At 40.1% G+C, this 20,058-nt stretch overlaps 1 protein-coding gene across 3 annotated transcripts in view; it reads left to right on the forward strand.

Moving 5' to 3' along the window:
• The first annotated feature begins 9 nt into the window (after positions 1-9).
• Positions 10-20,058, forward strand: part of BRAF (B-Raf proto-oncogene, serine/threonine kinase) — a 58,315-nt gene continuing 38,266 nt past the window's right edge. For 2 of the 3 annotated variants that reach the window (XM_014068460.2, XM_014068461.2), the window contains exons 1-3: positions 10-165; positions 6,887-6,988; positions 17,709-17,972. In XM_014068460.2, coding sequence (XP_013923935.1) covers positions 25-165; positions 6,887-6,988; positions 17,709-17,972 — 507 coding nt within the window. In that variant the 5' untranslated portion in view covers positions 10-24. Of the gene's footprint in view, positions 192-6,886; positions 6,989-17,708; positions 17,973-20,058 lie in introns of all 3 variants that reach the window. The other variant, XM_014068463.2, reaches the window with a different exon arrangement.

A 20,058-nucleotide genomic window follows, 5' to 3' on the forward strand; every position in this document is an offset into this window, starting at 1 on the left:
TCTCCCTCAGCGCTTCGATCCAAGATGGCGGCGCTGAGCAGCAGCGGCAGCGCTGAGGGGGCATCGCTTTTCAACGGGGACATGGAACCCGAGCCGCCTCCGCCCGGGCCCTCCTACGCCGCGGGTAGCGGCAGCGCCGGAGGCGACTCTGCCATCCCGGAGGAGGTGAGGGGCTGCTGCCGTGCTTTGAGGTGCGCGGGGTAGCGGGTGGAGAGAAAGAGAGGAGGCGAGGCGAGACAAGGCCGGGATTGGCATCTTCAACGCGCCGCTTTCTCCCTGCTTGGAGAGTCCCGGGAGTGGGGAAGCCCGGCTCTGCTTTTAACCGGGGCTTAACGCTGGCGAGCGGCGATAAGGCGGTGACGAGTTTATAACTCGGGGAAGGGACGTTTGTCCGAAGCCCCGGACGGCTCTGCGAGGCGATGGGGCCAAAAAAGCAAGACGTTAAAGCAGCCGGAGATGCTTAGGCGGGAGAGAGTGGGATGGGGGGGTCGATATCGCATAAGCTGCTCATTTGGTCGGAGGTTTTTTTAAAAAATAAAGCTTCCCCGGCCTGATTTACGGGACCTCAGTCGCCAGGAAAACCGTCGTCTGCTTAATACGAGCTTTCCCCGACCTGGTGCCTTCCCGTTTTTATTGCACTGCAGTTTCCATGAAGCTGTCTGCAGGATGACAGGGATGTGTGTGGAAGTCCAGTTTCACAGGAGGGCATCAAGTTGGGGAAAAGGCTGCAGTTCTAGCGCTGCCCCCCCCCCCCCTGAACTGTTGCTACAGACGCAGCTTCCATAGCCCCTGGTAACCTACTTTGTAGGAAAAAACCTACTTTGTGAAAATACAGTAGTGAAACCCTCCAAAAAAGTTTGATTGGGGAACTTTCCATCGAAATCACCAGGCCAAGTGAAATATTGCTGAATTGTTTATTTTGCTACATAGGAGACTGCTCTGGATTTTTCTCCTCTTTAAGTCTGCCAAGGATAGATGTAACTGCAGGAAGCCTGTCAATAACATTATCCTATCAGTTCTTCATCCCTTTTCCCCACAAGTGCCATAATGACTTCTTTTGACCCTAATGCATTACCCTAGGAGGGCAGAAAATGCAAGGAGACAAGAGATACCTGTCTGTGTTGTGTATAGTTGTCTCAGATAAACAGGCAGGGGAGGGGCTGTCTTTCAACAATTTACAGAATTAAGAAAAAAGGTTGAATTGCTGCCTTTCTAACTCAGAGACATTAAAAGTAACTAGTGGATTGTGTTAATTTTTTTTCACAAACATACTCACGTGCCCTCTTGACAGGACTTTAGCACAAATGGGACATGTCTCTTGGCATTTGGTTTCTTGTTGGCAAAAAGATGCAGCAGATTATTCTTAGCACCCAAAACTGGATTCAGTGCAAAAATCTGTCTTGCTCCTTTTAAAGCAAAGGTTGATTAATATTTTATTCATCTGAATATTTTTACTAACTAAGTTCTAACTACCTAGCTCTAAAATGATATACTGGGGCAGGAATAAAGGGGAATAGTTTTATAAATACATGCAAGTGTGATTTGCCAAATTATTTTTAGGTACAATTTACTTTTTGCATAACTACTTAGTATGAATTTCATTTTTCAAATATGCATCAGTTATTTTAGTATTGTGCTGTGAAGTGTTTCTGGAGAAAGTCAGTGGTAGTTTTTAAATTATATGCAGAATGTGGTTGGAAAGCGATTAAGTTTAAACAGTTTTTTTAAAATGAATATCTATCCACAATTACTGTACTAATCATTTCATTTCCATAGGAATAATAGCAACCTGAAGATAAAGGTGTAATAAAGCAGTGCAATATCTTTTTACATTTACAGTTCTGTAAGAATTACTCCAGGTTGTTTTGTATATTTGATATTTTTAGTAACAATTTAATAACAAAATAATAACTACTGTAATAGGCTAAAGACAATATTCAGGCAGCATTTTTTCACAGAAGCTTATTGGCTCTGAGGTACTAAACAATAGCAGACATATCTCTCTTCTGCAAAGTAATATTTAGATCCATGCTGCCCCAGCCCTATGGTCCCATTAAATCGTCAAGGCTAATAGCTCTCAGTAGGCCTGTCCTCCTTGAATTTATCCAAACTATGTTTAAAAGTCACCTGATGAATGGTTATAAACACAGGTTAATTATGCACTGTGGAGAGTAATTTTTCTATTCAAAATATCTTCCTTTCAGTTTCATTGGATAACCCCTGCTTCTAAGTGTTTTAAAAGAGGAAGAAAAATGTTCTGTCCATCCATTACATTCTCCATATCATGTACGATTTTATACAATTCAAACATGTCTCTAGAGAAAATAGCCTGCAAATCTAATAAGCAAACTAATCATGTCTGCCCTCAGTTATCTTCTCTCTAAACTGAAGTTCCACATAATCTAGATTTTCTTGTAAGGAAGGTGCTTGTGTTCCTTGATGATTTTCATTGCCTTCTGCATTTTCCCACTTTGTTATAATGTTTTTAAGCTATTCCACCATTCTGTATATTTGCACTATATTGTTGATAGTTTTGTTTTCAGTTCCTTTCCTGATGAACTTTTCCATAAGGAATTTGCCTTTTTACCTCTGCTGCAAATTGATCAGCATCTTCATTGAGATATCCAACATTACATCAAGATCTTTTTTCCTGTTTTTTAGAACAGGAAATATGAATTTGGCTTTGGCTCCTATGTGTACCATTCTGCACATATAAATTGAATCACGTTTACTGTTTGATTGATCATTTTCTGAGTCTAAAGAAATCCTTCTGGAGCTTCTGATTATTATTTTGTTTAATAATTAACTTGAATAATCCTGAATAATTTAATATCATATATAAACTAACTCCTTTCTCATCAATCAAAATTATCTACCATGTTTCCCCAAAAATAAGGCAGGGTCTTATTTTCTTTTGACCCCCAAAATATGGCCTCGACCTTATTATCAGGGGGGCTTATTCTTTTGGGGGTGCAGGAGGCAGTGAGGTGGTCACCTCATAGCTGCTGTGTTGCGCTGCTCTGACAGTGCAACACAGCCATTCGCCTCTAAGGCTGTGCCCACGTCCTGTACCCGTGCCAGGTTGTACGGGAGCCTGCTTGCAAGAGAGCAGCCGCCCGACAACCCCCCCCCCTCTCCAGCCAGGCAGAGCCACACTCACCGACCCAGCGGTATCCTGAAGGTGCCAAGCTAAGGGAGCTTGGCGGGGGGGAAACAGGCGCTCACACAGCTTGGCACCTTCATGATACCGCTGGGTCAGTGAATGCCACTCTGCCTGGCTGGAAGGGAGGGTTGCGTGAGCACCTGTTCCATCCCCCACTTTCTTGCAGAATTGGTATGGATCACTAAAATTTTGAATATTTAAGATACCTAAGAAATTTGTTGAAAGTTGATATATAGTGGAGGCAGCAAATTTTCATTTTAATACTTTATTGTTCTGCTTCCAATTACTGTAACTCTTCATGCTCAAATATTATTCCTGGAGTAAATTATGAATCATTACTGAATATATATTTGTACCTTTCATAGAAAGCATTATTTCTAGATTTCTCTAAATAATTTGCAATGTAAATGTGGTTACAACAAAATTCAAGCACAATTATATTTATGTATACTTATAAACATATTTAAAACTGCTAACAGAAGGAATTACACTGAACAAAATAATTATTGAGATTCTGATAAAATTGCCAGCCACACATTTATTGAGGTCTCTGTTTTAAAGGTTTCTTTGCTTCCCTAATTGCCTAGCATTTAGAAAGAGTAATAAAAACATGTGACTCGAAATGAACAAGTTATCTAGTCCACACTTGCATAATTAAGTATTTTTCTTCCTGCAACAGCTGTTTCAATTTCTAAATACCTACATTTTCTCATAATGATATCAATGTTTAGTGTAGTATAGATGTTGAAATAACGACTTTCTAAGTTATCATGGTAAGAGTGTCACATGGCATGTCCTTGCAGTAAAAGTGAACAGTACTAGTTACTGAGGTAAAAAGTGAGTGTTTACATTTTCAAGCTGCTATTGGAAAGTCCTCCTGCATTTTGTTTTACATATTTTATGGCTATATTCAAATGCATCAATATGCAACATTTACAATTTATAATGCTTCTGACTGATAACCAAACTAGTAGACAAAACTATGAGCTGGACTTCTGCAAATTGTGGAAATCTGTAGGCTCTCCCACATTTGCTTTAGCTTACAGCCATACTTCAATAAGCCTTCATTTGCACCATTAAGTTCGGGATAACTATGTGATGATATGAGGTATGACAACCTGGCTCTGAAATTGTGATTTGAAAAGAAGATCTAATATTATTCACTGTGGATTTCCAGGAAAGAATAAACATGATTCTCCTTAAAACAGATTTAAGTATTTTTGTGGCTTATCTACTTTCCTTTCAGATGCCATCTAAGAAAAGAAGTCAAGATAATAACGTGGCCCTTCCCAACCTTATTTTTTTAAAGGCCAGTTGCTGATAAAACATCTGTTATACAGAATTTAAAAAATGATAAAATCATTGAACTTTCCTATAGCACAAAGATCTGGCTCCTTTCCCATGTCTGTCTTCGCTAAATTCTTCTGGTCCTTTTTGCTGGGCCATGTCCCCAGAATAGGAGACTATTAATTGACACCTAGTATATTGAAGTGTGGTCTCCCAAAGGGTCCCATCGTATCCCCCAGGCTCTTTAATGTCTACTGTTGGAGACGTGAAGCTGTTGCAGTACTCTGATACACAGTGGCATCAGTATGTTAATGACAGCAGCTCTATTGGGTTTCCATTCAGTTCCAAGGAAGCTGTTTGTCCCTTTAAAAATTGCCAGCTCAATAATGAGTTGGAGAAGAGAGGACAAGATTAAATTACATCTGAATGAAATGGAGGTTGACAAATAGAAAACTGAACTCGAAGATAAAGGATGGCTTATAATACTATTGAAAAAGCATGGTTCTTAGTTTGAAAGTAATTCTCAGCTAACCCCAGACTCGCAATAGCACTTAGACTTACATACTGCTTCACAGTGCTTTACAGCACTCTCTAAGCAGTTTACAGAGTCAGCCTATTGCCCCCAACAATCTGGATCTTCATTTTACCGACTTCAGAAAAATGGAATTGAGTCAACCTTGAGCCTGGTGAGATTCAAACTGCCAAATTGCAGGCAGCTGGCAGTCAGCAGAAGTAGCCTGCAGAAGTGCAGTCTAACCACTGCCATGGAAGAGATAGCTATGGCAACTGTAAGGTTATGAATAATAAGTAAAAGTTGAATAGTTGTATAGTATGCAGTAGGCAAATTAATATTAACGTTGCTAACCAGTCCAAGGTAGATACATGAAATAATTCCTGCATAGAAAGATATGTGCTGCTTGTCAGTGACCAGTCTTCCTGATAGGAGGAAAGGGCAGCCTCAGGCATTGCACTCAGACTAGAGAAGGCACTCTGTCAGGAGTTAGGTTTGAAGGCCACTCTCAGGGTTTTGAGAAATTGGAAAGTACCGGTAAAGGAGAACGTAGTCAGGGTTGAAATGAGGGGTCCTTGGTGCTCTCTGAGCTTGGTTGTTTTCTTGCAGATGTTTCATTACCCATTAGGTAACATCATCAGTGCTGGTACTTTCTCCAGGCTTTTTAATTGGTAAAATAATTGATTTTAGTATGATTTATTTCATTAATTTTCATCCTCAGTTTTGAAACTATGTTTTCTTTTAAAATAACTATTAACCATCCTTAGTGTTCATCAGAACTGAGAGGATAAGATGTTATTCCAATAAATAAATAGTTCTAGAATTCTGTTCTTCACATTTTTGACAGATGGCTAAGTCTCTGGTGATTGCATGAACATTCAGTGTACTGTCATTTTTTTTCAGAAGCAAGTACTTAAATTATTAGGTGTTGTTTTTTGGCTAATTGTTACTGTTTTTACATGTATTTTAGAAATAGCTCCCTTTACAATCCCATAGTAATAATCCTATCAATGCTGACAAGAGAATAGAAGTAGACATAAGAAGATGGTTTACATTGTTTCTTATAGAAATTTCTTTGCAACACAGTTACAGATTTATCCATGCTTTGAACTCTCAAATCTAGTCTCAATGATTACATGGCTATATCTCTATAGGTAGTCCTCAACTTACAATCATTCATTTAGTGACCATTCAAAGTTACAATGGCAGTGAAAACAGTGATTTAAGACCATTTTTCACACTTAAGACAGTTGTAGCATCCCCGTGGTCACATATCAAAATCTGGATGCTTGATGACTAGTATGTATTTATGAGGGTGGTTGTTTCATGGAGTCATGTGATCACTTTTTTTGACCTTCATTGTCAATGGGAAGCCGGGTTCACATAACAACCACCTTATTAACTTAATAACTACAGTGTTTCACTTAACAACTTGGCAAGAAAGTTTGTATAATGAGGCAAAGCTCATTTAATGACTGTCTTGCTTAGTAATGGAAATTTTGGCTCAATTGTGGTTGTAAGTTGAGGACCACCTCTATAGTTTTCTTGGGAACAGAAAACTATACAAATCATTGGCCCTAGCTGCTTTCTGGTGGTTTTTTTTTAAAACTTCCCATGGCAGCCTATGTACTTCATCATCTATGCCACATATTTGCATCATGCACTTTTATGAGTAGGCATTGGGTCTTGTTCCCAGCCTCTACATATATTGCTGGTTTCATTGTGTGCTATACAATGAGATAGAAACTTATTGAGCAGTTTTTTTAGGTTGCATTATATATGTAATGACTATACATTGGTGTGCACACATCATAGCTAACAACATTAGGAAGTGAATTGGTCGTCAGCATATATTTGAGATACTAAGTTTAAAACTTTTTAATATGTTTTATTAAGAATACTGAAATATTTCCCAATTTTCCTAGGTGTGGAATATCAAACAGATGATTAAGTTAACCCAAGAACATATAGAAGCTCTACTAGACAAATTTGGAGGAGAACACAATCCACCCTCGATCTATTTGGAGGTAAGCATTGAGTTGGAAATCATTATTGTTACTATTATTACATAGGTTTTCTATGTTATTAAAAAATTCCAAAGTACTTCTATGTTTATATTGTTAAAGCAGGTAGATATACATGAGTGATAAAGTGGAGACAGTCTAACAACAGTCTTAAAATTTAACAAGAGACTTCCACACACCAAAGGATATAAGAAAATATTTGAATATGAATCAGATTTGGGTTAGTCTAAATCTGCAAGGCCAACTATCACAAGGGCCAATTTGTTTCCTACTGTTTAATGAATTCTGAGCATTTACAGGTTTTGGGCCACTTCCCATGCTTATTCTTCTTATGAAATGGCACCCAGCTGTCCTACCAAGGGATTTTAATGTTAAAGTGAGTATATAGAATGAATGATGAAGGAAAAATAAGACAGAGGATGAAGGCAGTAAGGCTCGGGCAAGTTGGAATTAGAAGGAAGGATAGAGAGAAAGTTAAGTGGAATAAAACCGATAGGTGGGGGGAATAGGATAATGAACAAAAATTTTAAATGGTAAAAAAAAAAAAGGAACTGATTAGTGATGTGACTTAGTGATGACATGGAGTTGTCCTTCCATAGCAGCAAAGATTGACAAGGCAACAGAAATAGAAATAACAATTGCCTTTGGCCAGTATCTTTTGGGAACTATAAGATAAAGTGGCAGCTGCCATTTGCGGCTGAATAGCTGTCATTTTATTTCATCTGCTGGAGAATGGAAGCCATGGATTGGAGAGTCCTGTGAAAAACAGTAACAAAGGTAGAAGCTAGGTAGAAAAACAGAGGTGAGTGACATGGCAGATATGGGTGACCTGGGATATATGTGAGAACAGTGGAGGTATGCTGGCTGAAGAACTTTGTGCCAGCAAAATTCTCTCAAGCTCATCTATAGGTTGTGCATAGAGAGCATAAACAGAACTCAAATCTGTTGGCCAAAAAATCTGTCCAGAAGCAAAAGCAAAATGGATACAATGTAAAAATGCTGAGTGAGAATTGATTCTTGGACTGTGACAATAGGGGAAGGAATCTCCAAGTGAGCATGGAGGATTTTTTAATAATTAAATTGAAATTGCATTTGTTAAAATTGAAGGTAATACATAAATATTGTATAAATGGGAACCCCGAGAATTGTTGGATTCAATAGAGTAGCAAAATTGGTCCACATACTATGATCTGATGAGCATACAAATGCGGAGAGATATAAGTGCAATGCGAATGGAGAACCATATTGATTCAATGTTGTAGAGAGGAAAGTATGGCTGAGAGAACCAGGAGACCACCAGGGTTTCAGGCTGCTGATGAAATGCAAGATAAGATGGCATGAGCTGCGGTGGCACAGTGACTAGAATGCAGTACTGTACTGCAGGCTACTTCTGCTAATCACCAGCTGCCAGCAGTTTGGCAGATGGAATCTCACCAGGCTCAAGGTTAAGCCTTCCATCCTTTCGAGGTGGGTAAAATGAGGACCCAAATTGTTGGGGGCAATAGGCTGACTCTGTAAACCGCTTAGAGAGGGCTGTGAAAGCACTATGAAGCGGTATATAAGTCTAAATACTATTGCTATCCACTCATGATCTAATGTTTGTATGTATTATTGAGGCCTGGCTTCATAGCAATGGGGATATGCCCTGTCATAGATTTGCCTTCCTGGGTTTCAGATCCTGCAGCAGCCACAATGCTAAAATCTGGAGAAGTGTTGCTGTGAACATTCAGAAGGCTTTAGAAGTGAATAAGAGCACAATTCTGGCAATAAGTGGGTGTGAATGTCTGTACATGATGTTAAGCCAGGGCTTAGCCTTCTGTACATGTTCTGACCATTCTGCTATCTAGCTATTGTCCTTCAGAAGGTTTTATACTTCTTTCTGGGACTGATGCTGAGGTCACTTGATACTTTGTGGGGACTTGAGCCTCCATATTTTAGATACGGAGTTTGGATTGGCTTGTGAGTGGCAACCATGAAACTTGTCCCGGTAATCTTAGTTGCAACTGACAAAGGTAGATACATATTTTAATTAATTTTTGCTTCATGACAGATGAAACGATTGAAATATGGAAGATATTAATGTTGTCCTTTCCCGTGGCCAGAGCACATTTCATGGTCAGACTGCACATTTTGAGCATCCTGGACATTTGTGAGAGCAGTAGACCTATTAAGGTGGTTTGTCTCAAAATGGATGCTGAGAGTTTTCTGAAGGTCATGATGTTAATGCTAGATGTATTTCTGACAGTCCTCCAAATCATGGTTTAAAGATCTAAAATGTACATTCTTTCCTCCAATTAACATGTGGTAAAGCTCATTTGTGCTGGTTAATTCTATCATCTGAACTGGTAAACCATGATAGAATGTATTTCAGACTCTGGTTTTGTTTCTGGTTTTGAAAATAAATTGCTGATGTGGACATTGCCTTTCAGCAAAATTCATAGTTTCTGCAAAGGAGAAAGAAGAGATGCCTGGAGTACCAGTGGAGGAAGATGAAGAGTGAATCTGATTGAGCATGAGTAAGAACTTATATTAGGGCTTACCTTGTGGCAATAAGGGCAGAAAAAATGTTTTTTCTTTACCCTTATTGTTTTTGCTGATAGCTGCTCAGCAACCCAGTTCAGGGAGAACAAATCCCTGCTGAGAAGGGACAGATTGCAGAGCATATGCAGGGTTATTGTGAGGAATATTTTGCTATTTGGCATATAAATTGCTTGGATTCACTCAGAGTTGGACTCTGACTGGACAGTGCCCAAAACAAGGTCTTTTGTGGTTATTTAGAGCAAGTTTTATTCTGTGACTCTCAAGGAAATAGACAGGAGTTTTCAATCTGTCATCTAAGCCAACTGCTTGATAGATCCAGGTCCCTCCTAGATAAACTAGACAGGAACCATGACTAGATGAGTTAATTCTACTTTATTATAGGCTAGTAACAGAATCCTGCAAGTCTAAAGGTACAAACTACCATTTTTAACCTCCTGTTTAATTAGGGCAGAAGTTTCTTCCTCTGACCCTTAAATCACTAGGGTTCCTGGCTCCCTTGTCTGGTTGTTTCCTAGGCAACATCTCTTCCCCTTGTCCCTCAAGGTATCCACACATTTCATTATTGTAGTCTGGTCCATGTGGTGACATCAGCTTCTTCGAGGCAGATGGTGATCCCTTCAACCTTGAAGGAAGTAATGGTGCATTTTGGTAGAAAGTAAGAGAGATGACCTTGACAGAAATATGCAACAACTGTTATCTAAGTGAAGAAGGAAACATTCTTTAAGTCCTGGGGGCGGGGCAAGATATTTGTCTAACAAATACCTCCCTGATTCACTAGTGCACCAAGTATGGGATGAAGACTCCTTAGGATCTCCCAGACCCTATCAAGAGAGCACAAAAAATTATTTTCCAAATATTGGAAATATTTGCATTTTTTTAAAAAAAAATCTCATTCTTTTCATTATTTTTTACTTGTTAAAGAAGCATTAAGAGTTTGCCCTAAAAAACTTAGATTTAATATTGTTATTTTTACATGATTCAATAAATATTTTACAAATAACAGTTTGAAGTTTTAATATGGTACTGTGAATATTGATAAATGTAGCCCATGCAAACAAGAGCTCTGAAGGGTCCTCCTTAATTTTTAAAAGTAAATTAGAGTCTTGAGCAGAAAGACTTTCAGAAACGCTGCACTTGGGTATAAGTAGGAAAGGAGTTAAAGCACAATCAGACTACGAGGCTATGTCTGTCTGAGCCCTTAAAACTAGAGGTACTCCATTATTGACTCTCAATGGGATATCATCCTTGTGAGATAGACCAGACGGAAACATTACCAGATTAGCTAATTCTACTTTATTGTAAGATTATATTAATAGAAACTTGCAAGTCTGAAAATAACGAGGTTTTCAATAATTTCTTCAACAATGCTAGAGGGGGAATCATATTTATTTCTGGGGTAAAATCATTCTAGAGAACAGGAATTGCAACATAGCATGCTTACTTTCTGGATCCTGCAAAATGACATTCTTTAATTGATGGGACTAATTATCCACCCTGTTTGACCTTACCTGACAGGCAGAGAAAACTGCAGATAGACATCCCTCAGGTAGCAAGATTCTATGCCACAAAGTGTATTAAAGGTGATAAATCTGAATTACATCCAAGAAGCAAACTGCTAACCACTGTAGCTCATGAAACAGTAAGGTGTCTCCAACATTTCCCACATTGCCACATTTTGGTCCAGCTGTAGCATTCAAATGATCTTCAAAGGCAGCCCCAAGTAGAGCGCATGGCAGTAATCCAATTGTGTGGTGACTAGGGCAACAAGTATACTAGCTGTGTCTGTGCAAAGACCCTCTTGGCCAGAGTTGCTACTTGCTCTGTAAGTAGGAACTGAGGAGCCAAGAGGAACCCCAAATTGCACATGTTTCAAATGTAGAAGTATGCCCCATAATGGTATGTTGGAATGACTTTGGAAGACAAGGCAAAAATTCAGATAAAAAGGCAACTTAGCCTACATCAGGAATGTGGGAGGGGCAAGAGGTTCAAAAGGGACCTTCCCTAGTAATGGTGCAGTGGTTAGAATGAAGTATTGCAGACTAATTCGGCCAATTGCCAGCAGTTCGACATTTTGATCCTGACCAGTTGAAGGTTGACTCAACCTTCCATCCTACCAAGGTCAGTAACATGAGGACAACAGTAACATGTAAACTGCTTAGAGATGGCTGTAAAACACTATGAAGCAGTATATAAATCTAAGCGTGACAGCTATTTGGGGCTATAAAGAGGACAGGGGAAGGAAGTATTCTCCCCAGGCCTTGGGAATAGGGTGAATGTAGAGCCTGATTTAGATTGGATTGGGTATTTCATTCTTCTGATTTGCTTGCAAGTTGGTTGTTGTTACAGACATTCAGGAATTGAGTGGGAAAATAATGTTTATTGAAAAAACAGCATATGAGTTGGTAGCTTATTCACAATGTTTTAGGCATTACAGAATGAAAATCATCAGTCATTTATTTGTTTAGCTGTATGTGTTTGACTTAAATCCCCCCATTTTTTTAAAAAAAGCATTCTGTATATATCCCCAAAATATTTGTTGTCATAAATCAGGGACTTTGCAGCAGGGATCAACTTTCAGTGCTCAGGAAAGATTGCTGTAAGATCACTAGACATCTCTTAATATCCCTAGTGGTATCTGACAGTTGGTGACATAGCTCACACATCAGTCTCTTCATTCTAGCAGGAAGGGCTTAGAAAAAGGTTTTGGTAGTTTCTGGATTTGAGGAACTAATAGTGATACATTGAAGATCAGAATGGTGCAAGTATTAGTGCCCAAGAAAAATATTGATGCAGATGTTGTATGTTGGAAAACCTTGAAAAAAACCCACTATAGATTACATAGAAAAATATCAAACTAGATGTGCTTATCTAGAAAATGAGTGAATGATTTGTTTAATGTTTGTATTAAAACTATTTCTTTGCCAGACAATTGAAAGAATACTGTTATTCTTTTCCTGTACAAAAAGGGAGTAAAGGCAAAAGTACAGAGATAATTTGTTAAGCTTGCTTGAGCAGGGTGTTTGCTAGCACCTCATTGAATGTGTATAAAAAGTGCCAATAAACTCTGTTTGGTAGAGATTTATGTTAGGCAGAAAATGAACGAATTAGGTGTTTGGCCTGCATAGGTTATTAAGAAATGCACGCAAGTAAAAAGAAAAGTAAGACAAAGCATGTGATAAAATGAATAGGTTAGATTATGGACCTTTCTGTATAAAATTTGGAATAAATAGTTGATTTTGAATAATTATGTTAGGAGCAAGTAAGGAATGTAAATGGGTGCTTAATAATGTTTGATTGAATACATCAGCACTGAGCAGGGAGTAAGACAAAGATTTATAAAGGTGTTAGTGACCTTATAAGTTGTTGGTTGTGTATATACTTTGCATGCAAACAATGCTGAGGTGTAGGCTGTAAGCCCAAATGATTTATCATGGGTGTTGTATAATGTGGCAAAGAATATGAACAAATATGATATCCTAAAACAAGGTAATCGTGATTGGAAGAGAAAATTGAGTTATACATAAATGGTGAAAAACTAGAACAGATAATTTTTAATGCAGATAAGTACATTCATGAATTAATTCTGATATACAAATACTTTCAGAGTAGTAGTGGGTTATATATAGTCTATAGTTAAAAAGAATTTTTACTGAAGTGAAAATAGTTGTATGTAAGAATAGGTTTTGCCCATTTTGTAATATAGAAGTAGTATAATAAGAAAAATATAAAAATAAGTTGAATATAAGGGGAATTATTTAAGAAATTGAACAAAAAGAATAAAGCGAAAAAGGAATGGGTGTTCAATAAACTTATATTAAATATAAGTTACCAATATAAAATAAGTGTATTGAGGTAAACTTACATACAGAAATAATGACTTACGGCTGAATTGCTAAATAAATGGAGGGATGAATGAGTTGGGAAGAATAGCAGTTCAAAAAGCTTGAGGTTGGATGAATTTAATGTTTTCCTGGGTGCTGCTTGGAGAGTCCAAGCATGGGTTAAATACAGCCAATCTGTCCAGGACTGAATTGAAACTTTAAGCCACACCTCTGGTGCTGACTATTCTTCAGATTTTTTCAATTCAGTCAGCCCAGTGGACGCGCTTCAAGCTTCTCTTCATTCCTATAAATTGCTTGGACTCTCTGTTCCTTTCACATTTAAAAAAAAAATTCCCCTTTTTTCCTTTCCTTCTACTTGGATCATTGTGAGCAGGTTTGGTGAGTTATTTTCCCCTTAATTCCCTGAACTCACCACTTTCAGCCACTCCGGTGTCCTGGGCTCGCTCGGGCGCTGTGAGGCTGCAGGCAGCTGTTGGTGGAGGCGTGTGGGTCGGAGTGCCAATGCCAGCGCAAATGCCGCAATCCCGCTGCGATCTTTCTCCCCGCTGAGACCTTCCTGCTTCTGACTGCGTTTCTAAGGGAGCCGGTAGTTTGTGCGGAGTCTTGGGACTCTCCAGTGAATTCAGGTGGCCATTTTAAGGATGTTGTACTTTGTGGTGGCCATTTTGAGAGGGACAAAAGTTGTGGCCGCCATTTTGTTTGACCTAGTTTTTGCCACAAAAATTGCCGCAGCTGCCTGATTGCCTGTCTCTTGCAGGTCGCCGCCAGGAGCCTTCCTTACTGGTCATTCTGGCGGGTTTTGTCTTCATTAACCAACGCAACTCTGCAGTGGGTGGCAGAGGAGGCTTGTGGCCCTACAAGGTCGCACTCCACAGCATCTGACCTGCGTGGATGCTGGGAGCTTCAGAGCTCGCACTAAATTGCTCATTGCCATCAAGGATTGCTGAACCTTGCCTTCCCTGCCTTCAGTGTCTCTTCGCTAGAGCGCTAAGGCACCTTCCCAACTGTAAGGTGGTAAGTGGGGGGAAGTCCTAAATTTGGCCCTTGCATCCCCACACCCAGCCATGGCAGTACAGGCCCCTGAGAAGCCACAGCCAGGCCTTAACATCTATAGATTTCAAAGATGCCTACTTACACATTCCCATTCGCAAGGCTTACCGCAGGTTCCTGAGATTCTTTTATGCAGGCCGCCACTACCAGTACAGAGCCCTGCCTTTTGGCCTGTTGTCTGCTCCTCGGACTTTCATGAAGATCCTAGCAGCAGTGGCGGCCTTCCTAAGATCTCGTCCAGTGCAACTACATTGCTACCTGGACGATGTCCTCATACAGTCCTCGTCACGACAGCAAGAGGTGAAGAACCTACAACATAGCAATAGCAGTTAGATTTATATACCGCTTCATAGGGCTTTCAGCCCTCTCTAAGCGGTTTACAGAGTCAGCCTATTGCCCCCAACAACAATCCGGGTCCTCATTTTACCCATCTCGGAAGGATGGAAGGCTGAGTCAACCTTGACCCAGTGAGATTTGAACAGCTGAACTGCAGAACTGCAGTCAGCTGAAGTAGCCTGCAGTGCTGCATTTAAACACTGTGCCACCTCGCTACGAACCCTCCAATGGCACGGGTTCTCCATCAACACAGAAAAAAGTCATCTAATATCGACCACCAGATTGCAGCACTTCGGTGGCGTCATCGACACCATGACCTGTCAGGTCTCCCTGTCTCTGGAACGGCTGGAGACCATCAGAGACCTGTTGCGACAGGTATAATGGTCATTGCACGCATCGATTGTTCAGTTGTCCCAGCTCCTGGGCAAAATGATGTCAATAATGCCTTGGGCATGCCTTCATTTCCGACATCTGCAATGGCTCCTCCTGCCCTACCAGAGAGCCAACCAGAGCAACTCTCAACAGCTGATTCCGGTCTCACCGAAGGTATGCCAGTCCTTCCAGTGGTGGCTGTCCCTTGCTCTGGCAACGTTCCAAGTCACTTTTTGTATTCTTTCAACCTGCTTCCCAGGGCAAGGTCTCTTCTCCTACCATCGGACATTGGTTGTGGGCCTGTATTACCTTGGCCCATGTTCTACAATCTACACCGGTGCCATGCCATATCACCTGTTTCACCAATTGTCTCTGAGGTTCAGCTGTCCTCTAGTCGACCTCTTCGCTACCCCGGAGAACACACCTTCCCAGATTCTTCACCAGGTTTCCCACCCCGCTAGCCGAGGGGTCAACGCTCTTCACTGTCTATGGCCATCGGGACTGCTGTACATGTTCCCCCCATTGCCTCTCCTTCCCAGGGTGATTCGGAAGATCCTGTCGGAGGAAGTGGAGGTCCTGCTTGTGGCTCCCTACTGGCCCAGAACCTGGTTCACCGACCTGGTGAGTCTCTCTGTCAACCCACTGTGGCAGATTCCCCAACACGAGGTCTCTCTCAGCCAGGGGGCGCTTCAACATCCAGAGCCCCAGTGGTTACAACTAGCTGTGTGGCACTTGAGAGGGAGCTAAGTTGGGGTAGTCTTTCCACCAACGTCATTCATACCATCCAGGTGTCCAGGCGGCCTTCTATGACCAGAATATACAACGCCACTTGGAAATCCTTCGACACCTGGTGCAGAGCACATGGCGTTGAGGCAACTGCGGCTACGGTCCACAAATTTTGGACTATTAACAGGATGGACTTGACCAAGGCCTGGCTCCTAATACTCTCAGACGCCTTGTTCACAATTCTGGCAGTGGACAAACACTTATCCCTCAGCCGTCACCCCATCATCTGTAGTTTCCTGCGGGGCACGACCAACTTGAGGCCCCTGGTTGTCCACAGTTACCCATCCTGGGATCTTAACGTAGTGTTACGGGCCCTCATTGACCTGTCTTTTGACCCACCCTGGTCCGCCAGTCTTAGACATCTGACGTTCAAAATAGCCGCCTTGATCGCCGTCACATCTGCTCGGCGAAGTTCTGAATTGGCAGCCCTGTCAATTTGAGAGGACTTATGCCTCATTCAACCTGACAGGGTGATTCTCCGTTTGGACCCAGCATTTATCCCCAAGATGAACTCCTGGTTTTACCGGGCCCAGGAGGCCATCCTCCCGGATTTTTGTACGCGCCCCAAACATCCTAAAGAAAAGAGATGGCACAAGCTACATGTTCACAGGACATTACGCAAATACATTAAACGCACAGCTGCCTTCCGACGTTCCGAGTCGCTTTTTCTATTCTTTCAACCTGCTATCCAGGGCCGCAAGGTCTCTTCTCCTACCATTGGACATTGGATACGGGCCTGTATTACCTTGGCCCATGTTCTACACCGGTGCCATGCCATATCACTGCACATTCCACCAGAAGCGCCGCTACCATGGGGCCTGGGCCACCAGGCACCAATTGAGGACATTTGCAGGGCAGCGACCTGAACTTCCTTGTCTCCTTTTGTTCGGGACTACAAATTGGATAAATTTGTTTCTTCGGAGGGGGCATTTGGGAGGCAAGTTCTTCAGGGCATCCATGCAAACGGAGAGACCCTGGAGGCTTCTTCCCGTCCTAGTGACATTTAGCTTGGGTATGTCCCATGCTTGGATTCTCCAAGCAGCACCCAGGAAAATGACCATTGGCTTATCTGAAGGGTCGTTTTCTGGGTGCTGCGAAGGAGAGTCCAACCCCACCCTGGGGTCTGTCTCCGCCTTTTGTTGCAGACTTTTGAACTGGACATGCGACTCTTATGCAGACTTTATATGACTTTGTTCCTGAATTTCTCAGTGCGCAACGTCCACACCTTCATTGAGAAAAATCTAAAGAATAATCAGCACCAGAGGCATGGGTTAAAGTTTCAATTCAGTCCTGGGCAGATTGGCTGTATTTAACCCATGCTTGGACTCTCCTTCGTAGCACCCAGAAAATGACCATTCAGGTAAGCTAATGGTCAAGATCTTCAAAAAGTGAGAAATGAAACTTTTAAAGAAAAGTATATAAATCAGCATATATATACTTTGGCCTTACATACCTTACAAAGTTGTAAAAATATAAAGAAGTATAGTAACTTGTCCTAGTATAAAGTAAATGTAATTATAGAATTCCTTTTCTTCAATCTATATTGCTGAATTTCCCATTAAGCTTTGTACTACATATGTGGATTGCATAGTACTATCTTCTTTAGACTGATGTGCAAGATGCCAGGCAACGTTGCTGTCATTTCAACAGAAATGGTCAACAGGTCTCAGGAGATAATGAGAATTGTGTTCTAACACATATGGAGATGCCAAATTGGGAAGGGTTAGCAGTAGGTTTGGGAGTACATTGGCAAATTAGGTTAGAGAATTATTTAATAATTCAACTTTTTTTTATAGGCATACGAGGAATACACCAGCAAGTTAGATGCATTACAACAGAGAGAGCAACAGTTGTTGGAATCAATGGGAAATGGAACTGATTTCTCTGTCTCCAGTTCTGCCTCAACAGAAACAGTTACTTCATCTTCTTCTTCTAGTCTTTCTGTAGCACCTTCATCTCTCTCTGTGTATCAGAACCCTATAGATTTATCACGGAGTAACCCTAAATCTCCTCAGAAGCCTACTGTTAGAGTTTTCCTACCCAACAAACAGAGGACTGTGGTAAGACATGAACAGCTGTCAATATTTCTCTTTCTAATATTGCCAAAGATACATGTCTATGGCTAAAACAGTGAGTCACAGGATTGGTGATGTGTCATTCATGTACTTTTACTGCCATTACTTAGTCAAATAAGCAAAGTATTGTCCACAAAAAATCCCAAATATTGTACTGGATTAGAACTGCAAATAAAGGGCTGGAATATATTATTGGTGATAGCTTGGCAAAAATGTATGAAAATGTGGTAACATTAACAACTTCTATTTTGTACACTATATGAAGGGTTTTTTTTCTTTTTTTCTTTATTCGTTTACTTATCAACAATGGTGTTGTGCAGCATGTAGAATAAATGTATGTGACCCTACTCTTCATGCTCAAAGGGCCAAACTATAATGTTTTTGTCACTTTCTGCTCCAGTTATGCTGGGAAAAAAGATGTTGAGAAAGTTTGCATGCTGTCTTCTTTGACATACTTCCAATAGTTTTCCAGATAGCTGGATGATGATGAGATAAAAACCTCTCTGCCCAGCAATCAAAAAATAAATGTATTCCTTTCCTGGGACTCTGATATATTATAATAAATGTGTATATTAGTGCTGCATTTGTGAATATTTGAAGAGTTCTGCAATCCAATATAGCTCACTAACCCCAAACTCCAACATATGGGATAACAGTATTTTTTTTAGATAATAGACCCTAACCATGGATAACCTTGATTAAAACAACAGAAAGCCAGCTGTGGGAAGAAGGGATTGTCATATAATATAAGTTGAAGGTGCCACATTAGGGATATCTGTTTTGGACTTTAAGTATTAAATGGGAAATGTTTTTTTATACACAGCAATGACATCATGCCCAGTGATAATCTTGCCCCCCTTTCTCATAATTTCTTGCACATATTTAGGCTTGTTACCAAGGTGACCATAGAGGCTAGGAACAAGGGAGAGGAGTTAAAGAGAGATTGTAGTTTCTTTCCTCAGTAGGAAGAGAAGGAAGGACAGGCTATATACTCTAAAAATATGAGATGACAGGATCTGAAACAGGAATTACCAGGAGTGCACATAATTACCAGGAGAACACATAATTAAAGGGGGTGGTATTGCAACAGTGTCATTTTAGGAATGAGAAAATTAAGCATAGCAGCACAAAATAGAAGGGGACTGCAAAAGGAATATTAAATGCAACGGCAATTCAAAACTCAAATTTCAATTTATCACAGTCTAGCAGAAGCGCCTTTTATCTCTAGTTCATTTCAGTAGGAGAATTGGGCACATTTAACTCTTTCACTAAAAGCAATACTACAGTCCTATAGATGTCTATTCAAATATAGCATCCACCAAATTTAGTGTGATTGAATTTCAGGTATGCAATATAATTTTAATTGGATTTGTATTTGTTGTATTTAATTCTCAATTGTTTTAGTCTTCTATTATAGTTTCAATGTGTCTCATTTTACATCCTGTGCATGTTAAATTTTGATCTCTTTTTGGAGGGGTAGATATAATGCTATATTTTACAATAAAATGAGGGGGCGGGGCGGTTTACAACTCTTAATAACTTAACCTGGATTTTAAAATGGTTTTAAAATATCTGTTTAAAATATATAAAACATTATATTAGATGGGAAAGTAATAAAGTTACAGATTAATTTTACTGTCTAACTTAATGTTTTTAACATCAAACTTCTAACTAGCTAAGTATCTAGATAAGCAATCAAGTGAACTAAAACTTTTATCCAGTCTTTGGGAATTATGCTCCAGTATTCATTAGTATGAGAATTGATCCCATACATTTCTAATATGCTTTCAAGTACTAATTTTACTACTTGAAAACCAAAGCTGAGGTTCTCTATTTAGGACTTAGATTTTGAAAATGACAGATTTCTCCAAAATCTGATATATTTTCAGGTATATGATGTTTATACTTTGTGATGCAATTGTTTCTCTAAGTTAAAATTTGTTTCTTCTCATTACTAGCTTCTAAAATAAAAGCTAAGAAGGGAAGATATGCCAAAAGAAATTACGAAGAAGGGTATTTTGCAATTGCAGTGTACAAACAATTCCCTGAACATTAGAAAGTTGTCTATTCA

Source organism: Thamnophis sirtalis, unplaced genomic scaffold, assembly GCF_051295495.1.
Source record: "Thamnophis sirtalis isolate CommonGarterSnake01/CBP01778 unplaced genomic scaffold, rThaSir2_p1.2 scaffold_9, whole genome shotgun sequence".
Classification (NCBI taxonomy): Eukaryota; Metazoa; Chordata; class Lepidosauria; order Squamata; family Natricidae; genus Thamnophis; species Thamnophis sirtalis.